Source organism: Carya illinoinensis, chromosome 16 (assembly GCF_018687715.1).
Source record: "Carya illinoinensis cultivar Pawnee chromosome 16, C.illinoinensisPawnee_v1, whole genome shotgun sequence".
Classification (NCBI taxonomy): Eukaryota; Viridiplantae; Streptophyta; class Magnoliopsida; order Fagales; family Juglandaceae; genus Carya; species Carya illinoinensis.
In genome coordinates, this window is record NC_056767.1 from 19,423,856 (window position 1) to 19,446,102 (window position 22,247).

The 22,247-nt window shown below is 32.7% G+C and overlaps 1 protein-coding gene across 2 annotated transcripts; it reads right to left on the minus strand.

Moving 5' to 3' along the window:
• Nucleotides 1-13,553: 13,553 nt before the first annotated feature.
• Nucleotides 13,554-21,965, minus strand: LOC122299596 (plastid division protein CDP1, chloroplastic). Of its 2 annotated transcripts, none has more exons than XM_043109978.1 (12): nucleotides 21,451-21,965; nucleotides 19,097-19,210; nucleotides 18,854-18,991; nucleotides 18,450-18,554; nucleotides 18,233-18,355; nucleotides 17,480-17,848; nucleotides 17,032-17,127; nucleotides 16,777-16,896; nucleotides 16,086-16,166; nucleotides 15,222-15,989; nucleotides 14,419-14,609; nucleotides 13,554-13,974 (listed from the first exon to the last, which is right to left on the minus strand). In XM_043109978.1, exons 1-12 carry the CDS (start codon nucleotides 21,733-21,735, stop codon nucleotides 13,890-13,892), a joined length of 2,475 nt encoding a protein of 824 aa, XP_042965912.1. In that variant the 5' UTR covers nucleotides 21,736-21,965; the 3' UTR covers nucleotides 13,554-13,889. The 2 variants fall into 2 exon arrangements, with proteins under 2 accessions (XP_042965912.1, XP_042965913.1); XM_043109979.1 differs by having other exon boundaries at nucleotides 16,101-16,166; nucleotides 21,451-21,964.
• Nucleotides 21,966-22,247: the final 282 nt, after the last annotated feature.

Below are 22,247 nucleotides of genomic sequence, written 5' to 3' on the forward strand. Positions count from 1 at the left end.
TTTAGGGTCTCTCTTGGCTCAAGTTTCTCTACTATACTTCTAAGGCCTCATCTTTACCCAAAACACTAAGGCCTTAAAAATACTATAGCTTTTAAAATAAAGTTATGACCCATGCTCTACTAGTTTCGGGTTATCACAAGGGGACCGAGCCAAACTAGAATCAGTAAAATCAAAAGTACGGCCATTTTAGGAGTATAACTGGTACGGTATCGATTTTTCAAATCTCAAAACTGTTATCTACCAATTCGGTTCTCAAAATATGTCCAAAACCGGACCGATTACACCTCTAATGATGAGTAGCAAAGCTGATGAGTCTGACTTCTACTTGACCTGGCAAGAATAGGAAAAGGGATGGTAGGACACTACAGTTATTACTGTTTAGTCTAAGTTTCCGTTGTAAAATTCTAAGGTCCATCGAGATATAATTGTGACCGTTTAGGATTGTCATCGCCAGTATTGCGAGGTGAGATTTTGGATGGGGCGAAGCAAAATCGATAAGCAAGACCCCATAGATCTTCGATGTGAAGTCCAACCTTTAGATGGCCGAGAACTTAAATGTATAATATTGTTAGAATTTTGTTTGACAAATAAATTGAAATTGCATATCATTTTAATAAAGTTGGTTTTGTCCTGAGATCAAATTTTATTAATAAAGTTAGTTAAGTTATGTTCTGATATTGCATATCACTTTATGTTCATTTATTGCTAATATATTTTATCAAATGAATTATATGTAAGCCATTGGACATTATGAATATGACCCATATGCACTTAATGGGACTATTACACAAAAAATGTTATATGTAAGCCATTGGGCATTATGAATATGACCCATATGCACTTAATGGGACTATTACACAAAAAATGATCTGTATCATAATTTCATTAGATAAAATTAGTTATTTTTTCTAATTATCATATTAGTAAACTAACAAAAACTACGTAATTTTATGTTATTTGTTATATCTACTTTACAATAAAAGTAACTTTACGATTTAACGTACCACATCAAGATAGTCATGTCAATTTGTGAGTTTATTTTTGTATAATCCTTTTGTAGCTAAAGTACTTTTCATGATGATTTATCTAACCAAGTGGTGACTTCTAGCTACTACATTGATGTATTGAATTGTGATACTCGAAACAGTACATACCTACTCTATAGTTTAAGTAATATTCCTCAAACTAGAATTTATGCAAACTATAAAGTATATTAATATTAGACAAATATTTGATTATTATTCTCATACAATAGTCAAATTAAATTAGTCTATGCTACATTTTGTTATAGGTGGTTTAAACTGTTGACAAGTGATGTTATATTTTTCTTTTACTTGTAACAAGAAAATGAATCTTGATACTATTAATCTAATTTTTATTTATATCGTGTTATATGTTTTATTTTTGAAAAAATTCATTAAAAAATTTTTAAATATAGTTTTAGTGCTCGTTTATGTTAAAGTAAAGGTGCTACCCACACCCTACAGGGCAGGGTAGTCCCCTCCCTATCCCCTACTCCCGCATGGGCGGGGGTGAGGATTTCCTCCTTGCCTCCCGCCCCCGCACTTACCCCCTTCTCGATAAAGGGGTGCAGTTGGGTGTGTCAATCCATCTGCCCCCCACTACTCGGCCTAAAATAGCCTAGAAGGGTTTTGGGTCATTTTGGGCCCATAAAACTATAAGTAAAAAAAAAGTTATATGAATAAAAATAATGTATACATGATACAAATTTAAAACAAATAAACTAATGAAGTACTACTACAGACTACTAGTCTATTGCTTAATAAACTAAAAATAATAACTAAGCTATTACAAAATTTTAGGCTAAACAATTATAAACATAAAAGTATCCAATGGATATTGTATCAACATTATAAATCATTGAATACATAATATGTACAAATTATTCAAATTTCAATATTCTAAATATACTAAGAGAGTTGTTTGAGTCTTTAACTGCGACATTTGGGCCAACCTGGGCAAGTAGTATTTTTATTAACTCGTTGAGATTTGAGGCTTGAGCTACACATATTCATATTGTACAATAAAAAATTTATATAAATACAAAACAATCAACTAATGGCATACAAATTACAAATTGTCAAATTGTACAGACCTATGGGCTATGGCAAATTGGTAATGGTGGATCTTTTGACACGAAGTCATATTGCATCGAACGTAGCTCATCGTCTGAGTTGTCTCATGAATTGTTACAACAACTAATACTAAAATTAATATCGATGAAATCAAAATGAATATAAATAAATCAAAATAATAAAATGAAAACAATAATTACCAAGTAGTTTAGATCCAGGCTTATCACTACCCTCCTCCTCGTCGGTTGCTTAAAATCTAAAACATCTATAACATGAATTTTCTTTCCCATTATCCAACTTTATGTGCATATCAATACCTCCACAATTGTAGGGGACAATGAACCACGGAAAGGATTCAATATGCGCCTCCGATACTAAAGGCCGACTCTGAGGCAACGGTGTTAATAGGGATAGCCAAAATATAGCGGGCTATCTCAGCAAGGATGTGATATTTCTTTACTACTGCCTTCCACAATTCTAATATATCGAAATGATCATCATGTGGAAGAAGATTCCCTGATAAATAGTTGTCTAACTCCAACTTTGCCCCCGTAGATTGACAAACTAGTGTGAGATTCTGTGAGAAGGTTTTACTTCATGCTAATCTACACTTCTTTGCTGCCCTGGTGTCTAGAGGAGGTGCTAGGATAGGTGCAGGTGTAGTAGACATAGTACCACCCTTAATCGTAGAAAACTTATCATACAATTTAGCCAAGGTATCTCAAGCTATATAACCAATAAAATCAGCCCATGCCTGATCTTACGCAAATCTCAAACCATATATCATGCCATCAATCTTTAGATGTGGATCAAGAATAACAACCACATATAACAAAATATTTAGTCTACTCAAACCATATACCATGCCATCAATCTTCAGATGTAGATCAAGAAAAACAACCACATATTTGACACTCGTGGTCAATGTCATCTCCCTTATCTGTAAATTAGAACCCCTACACATGTCATCTAATTCTTATTTTACCTTACATATTTGTTGACCAAACTCATGGGATGTAGGGTACAAAGAATCAGATAACTTCAATGTGACCTCGTAAAAAAACCCGAGAAAATCAACAAAAATTGAAACTACCTCCCAATCATCATCATCAAGCTTTCCTAATCTCTCATGCTCATCAAAGTATTTGACATATTAAATATCTTCATCACCCAATAATTAAAAGGTTGGCTTATATTATTGGGCCGTCTCCAACATCAAGAATGTTGAGTTTCATATGGTAGGAACATCAGTACAAAGACTATTTTTCGATATTATGCCCGCAGTGTTCACAACAATCTTGAATTTCTCCAATTTAGCAATAGAAGATCTCACTAATTTTACAGCCATTCTAACTCATGCAACTGAGTCATTAACATCTTTTAACCCCTCAATCACATTTAAATTCAAGATATTTGCAGCACATCTAACATGCAAATATTCACCACACAAGACTGTCTTATTTGTCTCTCTAAGATAAGTCTTCAACTATACTAAGTTGACATCATTAGACGAGGCATTATCAACTGAAACTGTCAAAACCCATGCCAACCCCCACTCCTTTGTTGTGGCCTCCAAGGCCTTCCCAATCGTCTTACCCTTGTGATCGGTTATTTGACAAAACTTAATAATCTTTTTATGAAAAATCCAATCAAAATTAACAAAATGCATAGTCAAAGACATATAATTATAATTTTAGACGTAAGTCCAAGTATTGGTAGTGAGGCAAATTACCAAACCCACAAATTGGTCCCTCAAAAAATCTTTATATCTTCTATACATCTTTTTAATATCGTTTACCATAATGTGGCAAGATTGAAGCATAAATCTAGGTTCCAATTCTTAGACAAGTTCTTGAAACCCTCTCCTCTCCACAAACTGAAAATATAGCTCGTCTATGATAACCATACGAGCTAAATTCCTTCTACACTCAATGTTGGACCCCTACTAATCCCATCTACCAATTTTTTTAGTCCAATATCTAGTCTAGATTGACTCTTCTCTTGTAAGGATCTTAATATTGGACTCTTCTTGCATTGTTCCTCTAAATGGACCTTTAACTGGGATGTACCATGTTTCCTATAGTGACATCCATATATTTTCTCACAGTAATTACATTTTGCTTGGGGGTTATTAGAGTCACCACCCTCTAGTTTTGTGAAGTGAGACTAAACTATGAAAATAGATTTCTTACTCTGTGTGGGCTTGGGGGCGGGACAAGATGTTCTCCCTATAGAGGTTGGAGTAGGGTTAGGTTCTAAGGCAAGGGTATTAGAAGGGCTAGGGGTACTAGTAGAGGTAGGAAAGCTATCACTGAAATCCTTTTGAGAAGATTCTTAATTCCCTAACACAATAAAAAAAATTAGAAAATCAAGCAATACAAGATATAAAAAAAATTTATAATAATATACCACACATTAAAAAACAAGGCAAAGTGCAAAGCCAACGCAAGACAAAAAATAAAAAAGCGTAATAACAAACCTGAATTTGAAACCCCTAAATCAATTTATGGTTTTGATCTCAATTTAGGGTTTGAGATTGGAAACCTAAAAATTAGGGTCCAAATCCAAAACCCCTAAATTGATTTAGGGCTTCAATTGAAACCCCTAAATCAATTTAGGGTTTCGGATTGGAACCATAAATTAGTTTAGGTTCCAATCCGAAACCCTTAATTGATTTAGGGGTTTCATGATTGAAACCCAGTTCCAAATTTGAAAACCTACAAATTACAAAAAAAAAAAGTTCAAACAATCAGATGCACACAATCACAATCAACGGACAACGATTCATTCAAACACATGCACAATCACAATCCACATCACACAATTCACAATCATTCACATACTCCATCTCTGATTCAATCCATCTTCATCCAATCTCCAATCCAAAACTCAAAAAAAAAAAATGATAATAAATGGAGAAATCGAGGTCCACAATCTTACCTTTAGCGCAGCAAAGTAAGGAGTGACAATGAGTCTCAAAAAGTCTTCAAATGTCATGCGAGAGAGAGAGAGAGAGAGAGAGAGAGAGAGAGAGAGAGAAGAGAATAGGAGAGAGCAAGAGATAGAGAGAGTGTGAGAGAGTCTAAGAGACAGAGAGAGATTGAAAAGGCTAAAGGGGGGGTCTCGCCGGGGGGGGGGGGGGGGGGTGTTGTTTCTTAACAGGTAATGAAATGGCACCCTTTTTTCATGGGCAAAATAATGTCGTTTCAAGCATGCGGGGAAGGGGAAATACAGAGCGAGGCTTAGCCCCTTTCGTCCCTTGCCTCTGCTGAAGGCCTCAAGTGAGAGTGGGGCTCCGCAACCCCCTTATCAGCGGCACGGAAACCCCATCCCGCATGGGCTGGGAGGGACGAACGGGGCAGTGCAGCGAGTTGCATGGCCCCACTGCCCACTCCTAGTTTAAGGTACTAGAACGAAACATTTCAATACCAGTAATGTTTCGGGATAATCTATATATAGATAAATTAATTATATATATGTATAAATTATATTTCAAAATAACATCAATTGAAGTTTTAAAAAGTTAAAACACATTTATAAATCTCAATAATACTTCTAAATTCTCAATCCAATTATTTAAAAAAATGAATCATTCATGTTCATCATGAAAAAGGGAGTAGGGATTTAATTTTCAGACCTTGAGAAAAATGAATTAAAAATAGTTAACAAAATAGTTTTTAGATGTAAGAATTAGAGTGAAAATTATGAAAAAGTCAAAATTTTTACATTAATTACAAAAATATATATTAATTTTGACCAGTACACTGAAACCGACTAGTACACCCAAAACCAATCGTTACTGACCAAAACACACCGGTACGGTCTTTATTTAATTTGGTATGAAATACATACCTCCGATATGCCGGTCAATGTTCCAGCATGGTAAATACCGACTATACTTACCGGAATGGCACGGTATTCAAAACCCTGATTTATGCTATGTCTTGGTTGCAAATGCTGAATATGCTAGCCTTTGTAATGTCTATACAAAAATGAATTGATCTTACCTTAAATCAATCTTCTTTTTATTTTATCTTGTAACATTGTATATATATAATTTAATTCAACTTAATTTTATTATATATTAATAATAATTTCGGCAGTTAAACTACTATGCCGGCAACATAATAGGTCATCGGACTGCAGGAAATAATATTTCATGCAGCCGAAATCTTAGCTATTAACGAACAAAAAAATAATAATATACTTGTGGTGAATGCGGTTTAACCTACCTAATAAATAGGAAAAGATAAGTACTGCATGCATTAGCAACAGAGGGTGTGGGAGAGAGAATTCCGGTTTGTGAGGAAATAGTGTTTAGCGCAAAGCAAGCAGGTGATTAGAGAGAAGACAGAGAAAGGGAGGGAGATAGGCAAGTGAGAAGGAATGGAAAATGATAGAAGGGTGAACGAAAAAAGAAAGAACAATTAATAGTAAAATGATAGTAAAACTACCGTCATCAATGTAAGCAAGAACTCCTTTTTAGTTGATAAATTTCTTCAGAAGAAGAAATGTGTTTTCGATCTTCACTTAATGGTGTTATGAATAGGTTTAACAATTTTTCTTTAGGCCTTTCGGATAGTGAAATTGTTTTATTTCATCTCATTTCAATATTATAACTTTTTCAAATTCTTACATATATAAAAATATAATAAACAATTCAATTTTTTTAAATATTTAAATAATAATAATAATATCAAAAAATAATATTTTATTCAACTTTCATCTTAACTCACTATCTATAACACCTTAGTGTTTATAATATATCTAATTCGTTGATTTGTTACTTGACTCTACAATTAGATTGACTATGATCTATTTTACCGCATTTATAACAAACGAACTATTTTTTCTTTTTATTATATTTTTCGTACCTCTTGTGGGTTTGTTATATATTTGTTTGTCTTTTATATTTTTTATATGGTGGTCTATATTTTCATTTTTTGTAAGAATAATTTTAATAATTTCTTTTTCTTTTTGTTTTTTTTTTATTTCCTTTTAGACATTGGCAATAATTGAGCATAACCAAAAAGTTTGCAAAATGTGCCCAATTCTTTTCTTTATCAATTTGCTTTTCTAATTTTAGATCATTACACATTGTTAAACCATTTCTACTAATAGTAGTTATAATATCATCATAAGTAAGATTAATAGAATCAATTATACTATCAAAATTTCCTAATAATTCCTATACCTTTTTGGAAAAATAATATAGAAGTCCTGCTATAAACTTTTCTTTCCAATATGGTTGTTGGCAATCATGTCTGATCATAGCTTTAGTTAGAAATACATATTTATACCAACGAAAATCAGATAATTGAGGGCATCTAAGATTAATTAATAAATCACTAGTTCAATTGTATTTAGATAATTCATTTATGTTCCATTCATATAATCCGTCTGGTAAGAAAGCAATCGTACCATATGTTCTCCTTTCTCGAATTACACATATGGTGGAGTTGGTCTTGGATACCACTTTTGAGTGACAGAAACATGATATTTAGAATCTCTAGTAGAATAATCATTAACTTGATCTCTTCTAAAATTCATAATATTTCTTTTGGATATAATCGCTGTCTGTTTTAATATGTTGAAAATAATGTTAATTTGTTTGGCCTATTTTCTTTATAAAATCTTGTTTGAGATACTCTTTGTCGATCTTAAAATTTTCTTTAGTAAGTGTACATATTTGAGCATTATTTCCAACTATTTGTGAGTTGGAGAAGAGGGTTCTCTGGGATGATCATGAGTGTGTGAGGTAGAAGGTATATTAGTGTTTAGAGTGTAAATAAATCTATCTATAATGTTTTAATGAATAACTCCTTGAATTTGTGTATCCAAATTTTGGGATATATAATGACAAACTGAGTTAAATACTAATTTAGGTGTCTGGTAATTAGACGATGCAAGTATGGAATAATGAGAAAATAAATTGCAATTGCACTTTGGAGTCAATTTTGTTGGGCACATTTGAGAGTCATTTTTAAACAATTTTAAACATTTTAAAAAATAAAAATATATATACAAATTCACTAGTAGTCACTTCTTTAACTATTAAGAAAAAATAAATAAAAAATAAAATAAACAATGGGGCAAATTTGGTGGGCACATTTTGGAGTCATCCAAGCATTTTCCAATAGACTTATATCATCCAATTTTCATTCGTTTGAGAGACTAACTTATTCTATTTAATTTGGTTAAGGATTAGTATACTGGAGTTTGGTATGCTAGATTGTAATAATAGTGTGTAACCCTTAGTGAGGGCTTGTAGTTATAATGTAGTTTTCATGAATTTATAATAGATACGGTAAACTACAGTTAAAAGATGTGATCATTTCAAGTTTCATCATGTAGTAACCATTTGTTTTAATATTTGATAATAATGCTTGTAAGATATTAACATCATGTAACGAGAGAGAATAATTAGGATAGTAGTTAATATATACAAGATCTTGGTATAAACTAGATTCGACCATACCAAGTAATGAGTCATGAAACTTATAATAATGTCCATTTCTTAAGCAAAGTAAAACTGAGGCATTTAGTTCATTTCTCCTAAGTGATTTAATAGAAATTTGTATTAACCCAATATGTATAAATGAATATTTTTGTTCAATATGTTGCCTAATAGCTTCCTTTGTAAGCAACTGTAATGACTCATAATCGTAGTTCAAATTAAGGCTGTCAGGAATGCACAGGGGAAGGTTCTTGGAGACTTTGCCCATTCTTATGGTTAGGCTACAAATAATATTGCTAAGTGTAGAGCAGTTCTTGATCGGCTTTATCTTTGTCAACAGTTGGGGTTGAAAGATGTGTTAGTTGAGTTGGATTCTAGTGCGGTGATGGGATGGTTTATCTTGGGGATTTGTAAGTATTTGTATTTGTGAAATTTTTGGGAAGAAACGCGTTCTATTATTTCTACACTGAATATTCAATTTAAGCATGTGTTTAGAGAAGTTAACATGGTAGGAATTTTTCAGCAAAACATGGTGCTAGTGGCAGGACTTGGGATTTTTTTAGAGAAGACTTTCGTTCCAGTAGATTGAAGGGGCTTATACATACAGATAGGTTGGGTATTCCTTATGTTAGATATATTAGTGGAGTCGGTTTGGATTATGGTCTTTTTTGGGTTTGTCATGTTGTATTTTTGTTACCACAGTATTCCTCTGCCAGAAGTGAGAGTTTTTAATAATATTAGAAGGGGGTCACTCATGGACAGGTGACCTTCATCTCTTTTTTTTTTTTTTTTTTTTTTTTTTTTTTTTTTTTTTTTTTTTTTTAAAGATGAGATGAGATGAGATATTTTGTTGAAAGTTAAATAATATATTATTATAATATAATTTTTTTTTAGATTTGAAAAAGTTAAATTATTTATTATATTTTATATGAAAATTTGAAAAAATTGTAATGATTATATAAAATGAGATAAAATAGTTTGGTTTTGTATAACTAAACCAACCCTAATAGTTTTTTCTACAGTTTTATTGAATAATCAGTAAGGAATGATAATTTAGAAGAAAATATAGATTATTTATAACTTTGGTTTTTTGGGCCACATAGAATTGTCCAATCTTGTAGATTTCTTTCAATATCTATTAATTATAATCTTCTTGATTAATATAATCTGATTATGCAAGTATGCTTATTGAAAATCTAGTTGAATTTGTTCTGAATAAGGAATTCTTTGGGACAAAGATTATGCAAAGTTATATATTTCAAGGGAAACAGGAAGATTAAATCTTCAGAGAACACCACCAAAACCACACTAAAGCTTTCTAGCATTAAGCATTAATGGGCTTACCAATAGATTTTCCTTAACTTACCAATACAAAACTATCATAAAACAATACTATTCATTCCTTTAATAGAGCTTTCTGTCCAAAATCTGTTCATTAGAATTTCTTACCAGTGTTTTAAATTTTGTACAATACTGGCCGATATAGGAAATGGATGTGTTTTATACCGGATCAAATACCGGCCCTATCGCTGCATTTCTATCAATACCGACCATTTTTCGGTGTACTGGCCAAACTTTGTGGATTTTTGTAATTAAAATAAAAAGAGAAATTACATTTGCAGTCATGGTTGTTCAAGCGCCGCGCAATCCTTTGAAAAAAGTGAATTAATACAGGACCCACATGAAAAAAAACTAACTTTTTAATCGTAAACCCTACTCTTTTTCAAAGTGATTGCACGACATTTGCACATTCCACAATTGCATGTAGCATTACTCATATAAAAATTCTAATTTTTTTTTTGTAATTTTCACTCCAATTATCACATCTAAAGAGTATTTTCCTAACTTTTTTTAATCTCATTTTCTCAAAGGACTAAAAATCAAATCTATACTCCCCTTTTCGTGATAAAGATAAATGATTATTATTTTTTTAAATAGTTAGATTGAGAACTTATAAGTATTATTAAGTTTTATAAATATGTGTTTTTAACTTTTTAAGACTTGCATTAACGTTATTTTGAAATATAATTTATATATGTATAATTTATTATATATAGACTATCCCAAAATAATATCGATATCAAAATATTTCGTTCCAGTGCCTTAACCGAAATAACTACCGAAACGGATCAACAGTATTCAAAACTTTGATTCTTACTCTTTTTTTTAAGCAAGATATGAGATTCAAATAACTTTGATATGTTTTGTGTTCAATCCGTAAATACCTAAGATGATCCTCTAATTCTCTGCTTAAAACGATATGATATTTAGCAAACATAGTGTCAGCGTTTCTCAGCATAATCTTTTGTTTAATTTATACTCTTCAATTTTATCAACCAATAAGGTTATTTGAAATCTTAAATTATAAGTGATTTATTTTAATTATATATGCTCTAGATATCCTATTAAGTAAGCGATATAATGTGCCGTAAGATGAATAACATAAGAGTAATGTTATATATAGTTATAGAGTGTGCAAGCATCGTGCAATCATTTTAAAAAAGAGTGGGATTCACTATTAAAAAATTAATTTTTTTTATGTAAGTTTCGTATTTTTTCACTTATTTTAAAGTAATTCCGTTACACATGCATACTCACTATTACAATTATCATTTCTAATAACAAAATGATACGTAAAAGATAAAACTATATATAGAGGATAAATAACAATATAAAATATATTAACTATCATTTTTTAGAAAGGAAACTAATAACGATCAAATTATTAAATTACTAAAAAAAATCATTAAGTGGTATATAAAATTAAGGTTATCGTAGATTTTATTTACAATAATTCCCTATTAATATTTTATTGATAGAGCACAATTACGTTTATTTTACGATTTCACCCTGCCTTTGATGAATTTATCAATTGGGCCCCTCTGTTATAGCACCCACAATAGTTTATGTATCATATCTTTTAAAATATATCATTAAAATTTATTTTTTTTATTTTAAATACTAATTTTATAAATCGAAATAGTTTATAAATTGAAAATAAATAAAATTTTAAAAATGACAAAATAAGTCTTAAAAAAATTAAAAATCTGTTAACGAAAAAAAAATGAAAAAGAAACAACAAAAATAAGAAAATAGAGCATCCTCATTGAATAATATAAATGTAAAGTTATAATTTGCATAGTATTTCATGATTTTATATTTGACTATTTTATTCAAAATCGATTCTCATATTATTGTATTATCTATTTATTAATTAAAGATAAATACTATTTATCATCTCCACATCACAAACTAACATGTAATTTTATATTTTTATCTTTTTATTTAAACATATATATTTACACATCAATATTTGTGTATTTAAATAGAATATAAAAAATGACAAATCATATATTGATGTATAGTGTAAAAGATGATAAATAGAATTTTTCTTCAATACAACACTTTTTTATGCTCTATTGGATAAACTCCTCATTTTATTTACATTTGCATAATCTAATGAGAGTACTCTTCGTCGGGACCAAGTATTTTTCCAAAATTTTTTAACTTCTCTCATCATTTCGTTCATAAACATTACTTAAACACAAAACTTTTCTATTTCAAATTTTTATTTAATCATTACTCAAATATAAAAATCAATATAACTTTTATAAACTCTAAAATAAAAAATAATCTTAAAATATATATTCAAACAATTTTTCAATTTTATCTATCGACTTTCACAAACTATAGTGTAAGATTTATTTATTTTTTAAAAAATTTTATGCAAAATTTTCTTCCTCATTTGTTAAAACCTAATCTCAAACAAATTCTCAAATACTTTTGTAAACAAACATTACCTTAGTCCCACCATGAGTGGGCAACTAATTTCAATTCTTTTGAGTTATGTAACGGTCAAGATATTTTAAACTCTCATGCCCATTCAACCAGAATTTTGGAGCGGACCTCTTCCTTATTACATTTTATCTAATCATTATAATTTTTTTAAATTTTTACATAAAATAAAATAAATAGTATAACTTTTTTAAATTTTAAAATAAAAATAATCTTAAAAAATATATATTTTATTAATATTTTATTTAATTTTTAATTTTTATATCAATTTATCTCATATTATTTTATCTAATATATGAAAACAAACAAGAATCTCAAGGGTTTTGGAGTTCCGTAACGGTTGAGACATTTCCCGCCTTCATACGATTAGAGTAGGTGGAGCCCGTGGAGGTGGGAATTTCTCATCACTTCTTTATTTCAAAAGAATTTTTGCTTTATACTCAAATATCTGAACCTCCTTTTTATTCCATTTAAAAAAAAAAATTAACAAAATAATTTTCTATTTCGGACTTTCAATTTGTTATCCAATCATTTTAGTATATTTCAATAAAAATTCCAAAAAAAATAATAATAATAAATTTACAAAATCTAAAACGAAAATACCCCCAAAACAATGGTATTTAAATTACTTTTCAACCCTACAAATCCAATTTCACACATCCCAATACACATTTAAAAAAATAATAATTCAAAATTTCAATCTACTTCCATCAAAACCAATAGATAATGCATTCCAAGATTTCTCCAAAAGATTTTCAAGATTTCTTTAACCAAACACACTAGTTTGTTTTCAAGGAAAATGATATTATTAGACAACTATATTTGGCCACCATTAATAAGAATCAATTTTTCTTTCTTTTTTTTTCAAAATCTTTTGAATTTTCTTAATCAAATGTCAAAATTTTGAAAATAATAAAAAAATAGAGAAATGATACTCGCAATAGTGAATATGCAAGCGTTGTACAATTATTTTAAAAAAAATAAATAAATATGGGACTCACGGGAAAAAAAATTAATTATTTAATAGTAGACTCCACTTTTTTCCGAGCAACTACACAGCGCTTGCGCACTCCATGATTGTAGGTAACATTACTGAAAAAAAACATTGTTAACCATTGACAAATGTTAAGACACTGCATGGAGGATTCATCGTAGGCCTTGCTCAATTAGCACTCACATTATTCAGGCAAAAAAAAAAAAAAAAGTTCCAGAAAAGAATCAGGACTCACATTAATAATGAGAAAAATTGATGTAAATTCCAAATTAGGTCATTGACACTCTTTACAAAGGTTTGTAAGAACTTACCAAATTATTCAGCTCCAATTTCCCTTTGAATGCACCTATATTCTATCCACCCTTTAAGAAGAAGCAGCAAACCCCACTCACATGATGTACATTTGACCAGTTGTTAAAGGTTCTCACCCCCTCCTCGGATATCATCCTCTTTCATTTTTACAGGTCTCCTCAGCAAGATAAAAGTTGAAAATGCGAAGAACCAAGTTAGCTGGAGATGGCTCAGGTTTCCATATTTAGGCTGAATATTATGATGGTGTTTGGGTTTCAGCTTCATAGAACTTCCATGAACCATCATCTTGCCTCTTTAGAACATAACGAACTTTATAGGTGCTGCAATTATTCAGTTGAGACAAGCAAAAGCAAAAATCGTCAAAAGAAAAAGCAAAAAATTCCAAACTTGGGTCTGAAGGAGATAAAGAATAAGTTGGGAATGCTGCTTGCTTTACACAATCAATAAATAAAGCCAGGAATAAAAGATAATTTAGGAACATTGCTAGAGATATTACAACTATTTCTTCGGAATTACCTATGGATATATATATATATATATATAAATGTATATAACTATTATCTTCGGAATCATCTTCAAAGTAGGGAGTATTCATACATTAATGATCCATACGGATAGAATTAATAATAAAAATCAAATGTGGACACTAAAAGTTGTAAAAAGCGGCTAAGATCTATGTTCTACACTAGACATGAATAATGAGTAACGCATAACATGATTCTTGGTAACACTAAAAAATTGATGCATAAAGTTATTACATTTACCTGTAATAATTTGGCTTGCTTTGTTGAGATTCATCAACAAGCTCTGCGGCTTCCTCTAAAAGAGCCTCAATTTCTGCCATCTCTGCTCCAATCCCATCTGACATAACGTCAGCTTGCAGAACGGACAGCCGTAGCAAAACAAATCTCCAATAACAAGACTTGGCCTTTGCGACATTAGCCAGGGCTTGCCACTGCAAGCCATCACATGAACAAAAAACACCCAAAAGCATAATAATGAACATTAATCTTGTGACGTCAAGGAAAGAAAAATTGTCACTAATTTTGTCGATACAGTTTCTCCACTACAAGAAGCAAAAGTAAGGGCCTGTATCAAAGTTTAGGATGATTCTGACAAGAGAAGTTCAGCCTTGTATTCGGCCAACATAAATTTTGAGCGTACTAGAATCATCACTCCCCTCCATAAAGCCTTTAGTATTGAATTAATTTTCATCAACAAATTTTGACCTTTCAAGATTTTTATTTTTCTTTGAATCAAGATCATCAAATTACTCACAACTTCAGCTATCTGATCATATAATATAATTCATTTTTTTATATTAATATAATTTGTTTACTATGAAATTTGAGATTTGGTTTTTTCCAAAGTATAGGACCCGTACCTAAATCATAAACAATGATATTTTATATAAAATACACTCAAGTGTTTGAATATATTGTGCACCCCCGGGATTAGTTGGGACTTTGTTCTCGGACACCAGTGCCAATAAAATAGAAAATATTCTTAAACGTTGACAGTAAAAAAATGGCATGACAAGATGTGAAAACCAATCCGTGCATTTTACCTGAACAAGCATTGATTCGTCAAGGACTTCAGAGAGGCTATGAATTTGATGGCTAGGCCCCAAAGCCTCAGCTTTAATTGCTTGCCACTGCCTAACAAGGGCTTCAGCTTCTTCCATAGGCATTACCCTCTTGTACATGGAAGTCATAGTCGCTGACAGACTAGCAGGAGGGGATAAAACATAAGGATTTCCAGCATCTGGGCGGTTCTTGAACTGGATAGCACTTGCCAGAAGCTTCTTGAGTCTGCCAGCAATACCACTTCCTTGAGTATAATCAAGCCCGTAATCCACCGTCAAATCTGTTGTCTGAATAAGAGAACTTGTCTCCACGTTTGGGGTACCAGAGTTCCATTTAGAAGCTCTATTCATTTTACCAACATTCATGCCTGATAATTTATAGGTAACAAGCACAATGCCCCCCAGTACAGCAACAGAAGTTATCCTTCCAATCAATTTTTGGGGCAACCAACTTTCCCAATTTTTATTATGGTGCATGCCAGGATTCTTGTTTGATTCACAAGACCCGCTATCATTGCTTCCACTGCTACCTTTGTCCAATATCAATGGACTTTGCAAATCTGGAGTCAACTGCTTAACAGCAAGCCCAAGAAGTCGAGAAGAGCTTGCATATGGAAGAGATTCCTCAAAACTTTTCCGCTCTGACAGGGGAGAAGAGACCAATGGTCTGTGGCATACCGTACGCACAGTTTGCGGAACTTTGCTTTTCTTGCTCCCAGGAGATTTTTTTTCTCCACTGAAAAAGTTGACCTGCATAAACATACATCTCCGATGACTTCCTGTAAAAACTAAAGGTCTTATCTACTTTGTATCCACCATAATTTTTTTTTAAAGTAGTGTATCCACCATCATGAACCTCACCAACGACGGTGAACAATCTCGTGTATCTGGAAAGATAGTAAGCACAGCATCCTTCAGCCACATTTCCTGGTCGAGAGGAGAGGCAGTATGACAAGAAGGTATCAAAATACAAAGCATGAAATTCAGAACACAGTGCAATTAACAAAATGGTCATATCTATCTAGGGCAAAACCTAAACAACCATTTCGATTTCTTTGACCACAAATATGAAAACAAGAAAAGGGAGAATAAGTGCCGATACATGCCCTGGTCCACTGAAGTATGACTATGCCCACTACATGTGTCCCTCAATCGTTGACAGGTTCAATAAGAAAAATTAGTAGTTTATGAAGGCAAGACACAAGATTCAATAATCCATGATATAATGCAAGCTATGTCAAAAAAACAAAACAAAAATCAGACACAGGCATCATATTGCCAAGGAAGACTAGGAATCTGGGATCAATGTTTAAGTTCCTTTTTGACAAGTAGGATCAATGCTCAAGTTAGTTGCCATATATAATCACTCATTAACTGAGGTCCCCGAAATTGAAACATCCACCTAAGCAGTTTCAGAAACATGTTTGTCGGGGCAGCAAACATAAAAATCTCAATCTGGAAGCTGGAGAGAGAGAGAGAGAGAGAGAGAGAGAGAGAGAGAGAGAGAGAGAGAGAGAGAGAGAGAGAGATGACACACCAACGATGGTTTTGCACCAGAAACATGTTTTATTTCCTTCCCTGAGATTGAACTTCGTGCAGCAGGATTTGAATTCGATTCAAGCTGTTGAAGCTTGTCAACAACCTCCACCTCAGTACCCTAGACACCAATACATCAGTCAAAGTAGTTCTTAATCTAGAAGAAAGTAGAAAAGGGAAACCAAGACAATAATTCCCAAAGTATTTTCATGAAGTTGGTGCTAGAAATGGAACAGAATCAAAATGAGTACTGTACTTGTCCAAGAAGAAACAAGCAAAAAGCTTCTTCAACTTTCAGATCCATTCCTTCTGATGCTATCAAACATTCGCATATAGTTTTTGCTTTGTCTATCTGCATGAAAATAAAACAAACACACAGTAATAAATGGAGGGCATCAACCCTTCTGCTTACCCTCTCTTAAAGAAATGGAACCCGAATGATAATGTTGATGATTGTAAGATACATACAAATTACACCAAATGAACAAAAGCCTTTTTCATTAGATTTTTTTTTTTTTTTTTTTGGTAAGTAAAACAAAAAACCTTTTCCTAAGAAATTATAAGAGTAAGGAAGGGACTGGGGATACTTATATATATATATATAAGACTTCATTAAATGATACAAAAGGCGCATCCAGTACAAAGGGTATAAGAGGGGAGTGGGGATGACAGTCTATAAATTAAGCTGTAGAGAAAGGACTTACCAACTCTGTCTGCTTGCTTGAAAATCCAAGTGCTAAATGGGCTATTAACACCACATAGAAACAACTGGTATCGATTACAACCCTTTGATTCTGTGAATCAAGTGATTTCTTATTCTTTCGTGTAACAGCTAAATTATCCCATGGAAGAAGATCAACTATCTCTGTAGCCATTAGCCTATTAAGAGCTTGGCTCAGGAAGCATGGCCAGTCTTGGACTTGGCACAAAGTTTCCACCTCAAGGCCCTGTCTGAGCAGTTCACGCAAGGCCGCAATTGCTCCACGTCTCCTTTCAGTATTTTCAGGTGAATGAGGCATGCTTAATAGATCCAGCGTGCAAGCAGGTGCGAGCTCCTCCAGAGATTCTTCTATCTAAGAACCAATGCAAAAGAATTATCATAGCTGTAGGAAATCAAGTTTACTCTAAAGCAACTAACAAGTACAGAACATAATAAAATGCCAGCACAACTTATCCCCTCCACAAAGTTTCTATTTTTTCCACATTAGAGTATTAGACCCTCTGTTTTTATGATGTGATCAGCACACACTTCCAATAATTATTTGGATCTTGTTTTCTCTTTTATATGTAACCAAGAGATTGAGAGATATGAGATGGCTTCAATTTCAACTATTGATTCATTAGATATGGCAAAAGCAATGAAGGAGATCCCTCCTGTACGTAGAACCAAGCAAATGCTTCAAAGATTCTTGAACAAATAAGTTAGATGCAAAAGCACACAAGGAAATGCACATTACCTGTGATAACAGCGTCATTTTTCCAAGAGATATTTTACTCCTTAGAAAACACTGAGCACGAGCAAGTGCTTCAAATCCTTGGGACACCTTGTTCTTCTCAAAACCAATCTTTGCAATTGCACACTTCAAGAAAGCACCTAGGATGAGACAAGGAGGCATAACAAGGCTGCTACAAAAGATGGTAAAAGTTCCTGACTCCTTTGCTGAAATGCCTTACCTCAGCCAGAGCCATAGAAAGAAGCAAATCGTGAATATAAGGCTTAACATCTGGATGCTGAAGAGCTGCCCGGCCAATATCCAGCACAAGCTTCACCTCTCCAACCTAGATTGGGGAAATTTAAATTGCTTTATTCTATTTTTTTTTTTTTCAAATAGGGAAATATTCCACAGTTTTGAGAGCTGTCGTAAGGGGAAGATGATATGTTAGAATAAAGAAAGAACAAGCGCTCACAAGCAGGACAAGATAGAAGTTTCGCTACAAAACCTGCAATAACTGAACCTACAAAAGGATATAATTCCTCTACAAGGATATAATTCCTCTACACATAAAAATACAAAACAAATCCTAAAGCACAACTATTATAAACTACTTACTAAGTAAATGTAAACAGAAGTCTGTACCTCTTGAAGGAGGCAAAGAGCAGCAGGCAACCAAGCCCAAGGAATTCGAAGGGGAGATTTAGGTGGGATATTTTCTCTCATATTGCCGGCATATTCTGGTTCAAAAAGAAGCTTATCCCTCACATCCATTAGAAGATCCTGCAATCCCAAAACAAAACAAAACAAAAACAAAAAAAAAAAAAAAAAAAAAAGGAAAAATGAGAATCAGCAAAATGACAACATAATTTTCTGTCTAGTCTCTACCTGACGAGATACGACAGCATCCATTGTGTAACCATCTTCAATCTCAGCAATCTTCAAATTCATCACAGACTTAACTATCTCATCCTTCTCAGCTCGATCATGAACACCAAGAAGCTGTGATATAAAAACCATTGGCACTAAGCAAGTTACTAAACATGCAGACAAAACAAATGAAAGGTGGAAAAAATACGAATAAGGCGATTCAAGGAGCACACTTCACAAACACTTTTTTTCCTATATCTGACAATTACATAATCAAGTACAAACTATGAAAACATTGGATAACTTGATAAACTAGAACAAAAATGTGGGAAAACATGAAGAAGGTTGCATGTTAAGCTAAGATTCAGGATCTGGGAGGCAGCATAATAATAAAGGCAGGATACAGAAGGGAAGAATGTCAAATAAATCCTTTTCTCCTGCAAACCAGGAACAAACACAAAGATGAAAAAGAGAAAAAAAAAACGACAAAAAATAATTTTATTATGGACCAAACGAGAACAAAACATTGTTACGCTAACCTTCTGCACACATATAAGGATAAATAACCACAACAGGAAAAATGATACAGGTATAATCAATCCCAAGGACTAATAAATCCAATTCAGAGTTTTAATATTTTCTTTGATTGGTTTATGCTGATTTTCACAGCACATAGCTTGTAATTAGGTTCACCTCTTGTACACTTCCTGTGTACTTGGGCTATGCCTACTTACATGGTTAATAAAATTTCTTCCTTATAAAAAAAATTTTATTTTTTTCAGTAAAATTTTTTTTATTGATCATAAGACTAGGCAAAAGCACAAGTATATGGGACATATACATGAATGATCTCCCCACGGTGTAACTATATATATTCAACCCGGGTACATGTCAAGGCCATGCTATGACCCACACAAAATCAAACTATCAGGCCAAAGATTATTATTTTAGTTCAATATTCCATATACTTGGATTCCAATATGTTCTTGAGCCAGTGCTATGAGAAATATGTTAGAAATTGTGGCATAACAACTCCAGGCATTACTGGAAAGAAATCAGATAAAAATGTAGAAAGGAAGAAAAAGCAGCTCTTCTGAGCGAACAACCAGCAAAGACCCCCCTCAAACAAGAAATCTGAAGGAAAAAAAGAGCCATATCCATGATACAATACATGAATAAAAAAAGTGTCTTGAACTAAGTAACATAAGATGAACATCTCCATCTCATAGTACAACTCACTCAAGAACTCCTCACATGGGCTAAGATCAGATTATTAGTAAAAGAGGTGGTCAATCAATCTCTCCTCCTTGACCTAATGGACTCCTATGCAAAGAAAATGCCATCATGATAGCATATGCTACTAAATTCTTCTTCTTTCTTTTTGATAAGTACATATACGACTAAATTCTACAATACCATTTCACATACCATCTTTTGGATAAGAATTACTACTTCAAATCCCATTAATATTACAAAGCCGAGAAGCCAATGCAAGATCATAGTCAGATTTAGTTTGATGAACTGATGAAGAAAGCAAGCAAGCTAGAAACATGAAACGTGCCCACAATTCAACCTTAAAATGGACTTTAACTGTAAGCCCCTTAATGACTCTGCGTGTTTATTATTCAATGCATCAGGACAAATCATGCGAGAGACCAACTGTAAGTACATGGGCTGCTTCTAGGATCACTTTTAAGATCAAATAGTATGAGAAAAATCATTTTTTGCATTCTGTATCGAGTACACCAGTCAACCCTAACCAGCTTATTCTATTTAGCCCAACTCATATACGAAAAATCCCTAGTTGATCAATGAACATTCTTGAAATGGGTAAATGATCGAAAAAATGCTGATATATATTTTTTTATTATTATTCTTTCATACAGATTCCTCGCCAAGTTTACCCAGGATAAACAAGAAGTAGAGACTAAAGCAATCTTCTCAAACTATTACTAACAATCATCACAATCAAAGAAGTATATCTCCGCCACTAGGCATAACCAGAGGCTTAACCAGACATCTTTGATGCTTTTATTCACGTTGTTCTCTTTGCCTAGTTTTTCTCAGTAACCACAAGATGAAACGGCACTGCATGAAAACGCTCTCTATTTCCACGCTGGCGCCATTCGAAGCCTTGGCCCATCATTCAGCTTATTGTATTGTAAAGCATTCAGCTTAATTTAATTTCCTTCTCATTTCCTATCTATTTTCACACCAACCAAACAGAAATTCATAGCAAAAACGGCGCCAAATCATTCGAGAAAATGAATTAAGTAACACATTAACATAATAATTTTAAAAAGACCTACGTTCATACATACACACACATACTGTGGTAGAGAGCAAGAGAGCGAGAGATTACTAAAAGTGACCTGGTAACAGGTAACGGGGATTTCGACAGTGGTCCGAGAGGGTGCATTCTGGACAATGCGGGTGTCAACGGCGTTCGATCTCCACCGCCGGCCGTGAGCTTCAGACCTCCACAGATGCGACCCAATCGAAATCCTAGAGAGCCCGAGATTAGAGCTTCCTGCAGTAGCCAAAGCCAAAACGGAGACCTTGAGATCTTCCTTCTGAGACTTGCAATCCCCATTAATTCCACATTTATAGCACGAAGAAGGGACGTTCGGAACGGAAAAAGCTCGCGCCAAAGCCATCGTCTTCACCCAAAAAACAGAGAAAGCCAAAATGAGCTCGGCTCATTCAGAATCTACATTGGGAGTTAAGGATTTCTGGTTTAGGGTTCCAATTTACAGTTTACACAGGAGATTTTGGTTAGTTAATTAGCTTTTGGAGAGTCGACTAAGACTATACTTTTTGTCAGTTTCGAGAGATTCTGAAATTGGAAAGTCTTTTCCGGATTTTTGTTTATCAGAATGTTGTTTCGGTTTTTTTTTTCCCATGCAATATCAGTTTGTTTTGAGAAATTAATATTATTTTATCTCCTCTGTCCATCTCTCTTAAAAAATAATTACAGTGTATCTTTTTAATATCATGTGTTCGCTGACATCTATATGTCATATATTTTCTATTTTCAACACTTACTATTAAAAAAAATTATAAAAATATATGACAATTTTTAAAAAAAAAATATGTTAAAAGTACCCAAAATATTAAGGAAAATTAAAAAGTTGGAAGATAAAAAATAAAAAAAATAAAAAAATAAAAA

Coding starts and splice junctions, on each gene's coding strand:
- LOC122299596 (XM_043109978.1), bottom strand. CDS start 21,735: ATGGCTTTGGCGCGAGCTTTTTCCGTTCCGAACGTCCCTTCTTCGTGC. Junction 16,167..16,776: donor CTGGTGCAAAACCATCGTTG/GTGTGTCATCTC, acceptor CCTCTCGACCAG/GAAATGTGGCTGAAGGATGC. Junction 13,975..14,418: donor AGCAAGCCAAATTATTACAG/GTAAATGTAATA, acceptor GAATAATTGCAG/CACCTATAAAGTTCGTTATG.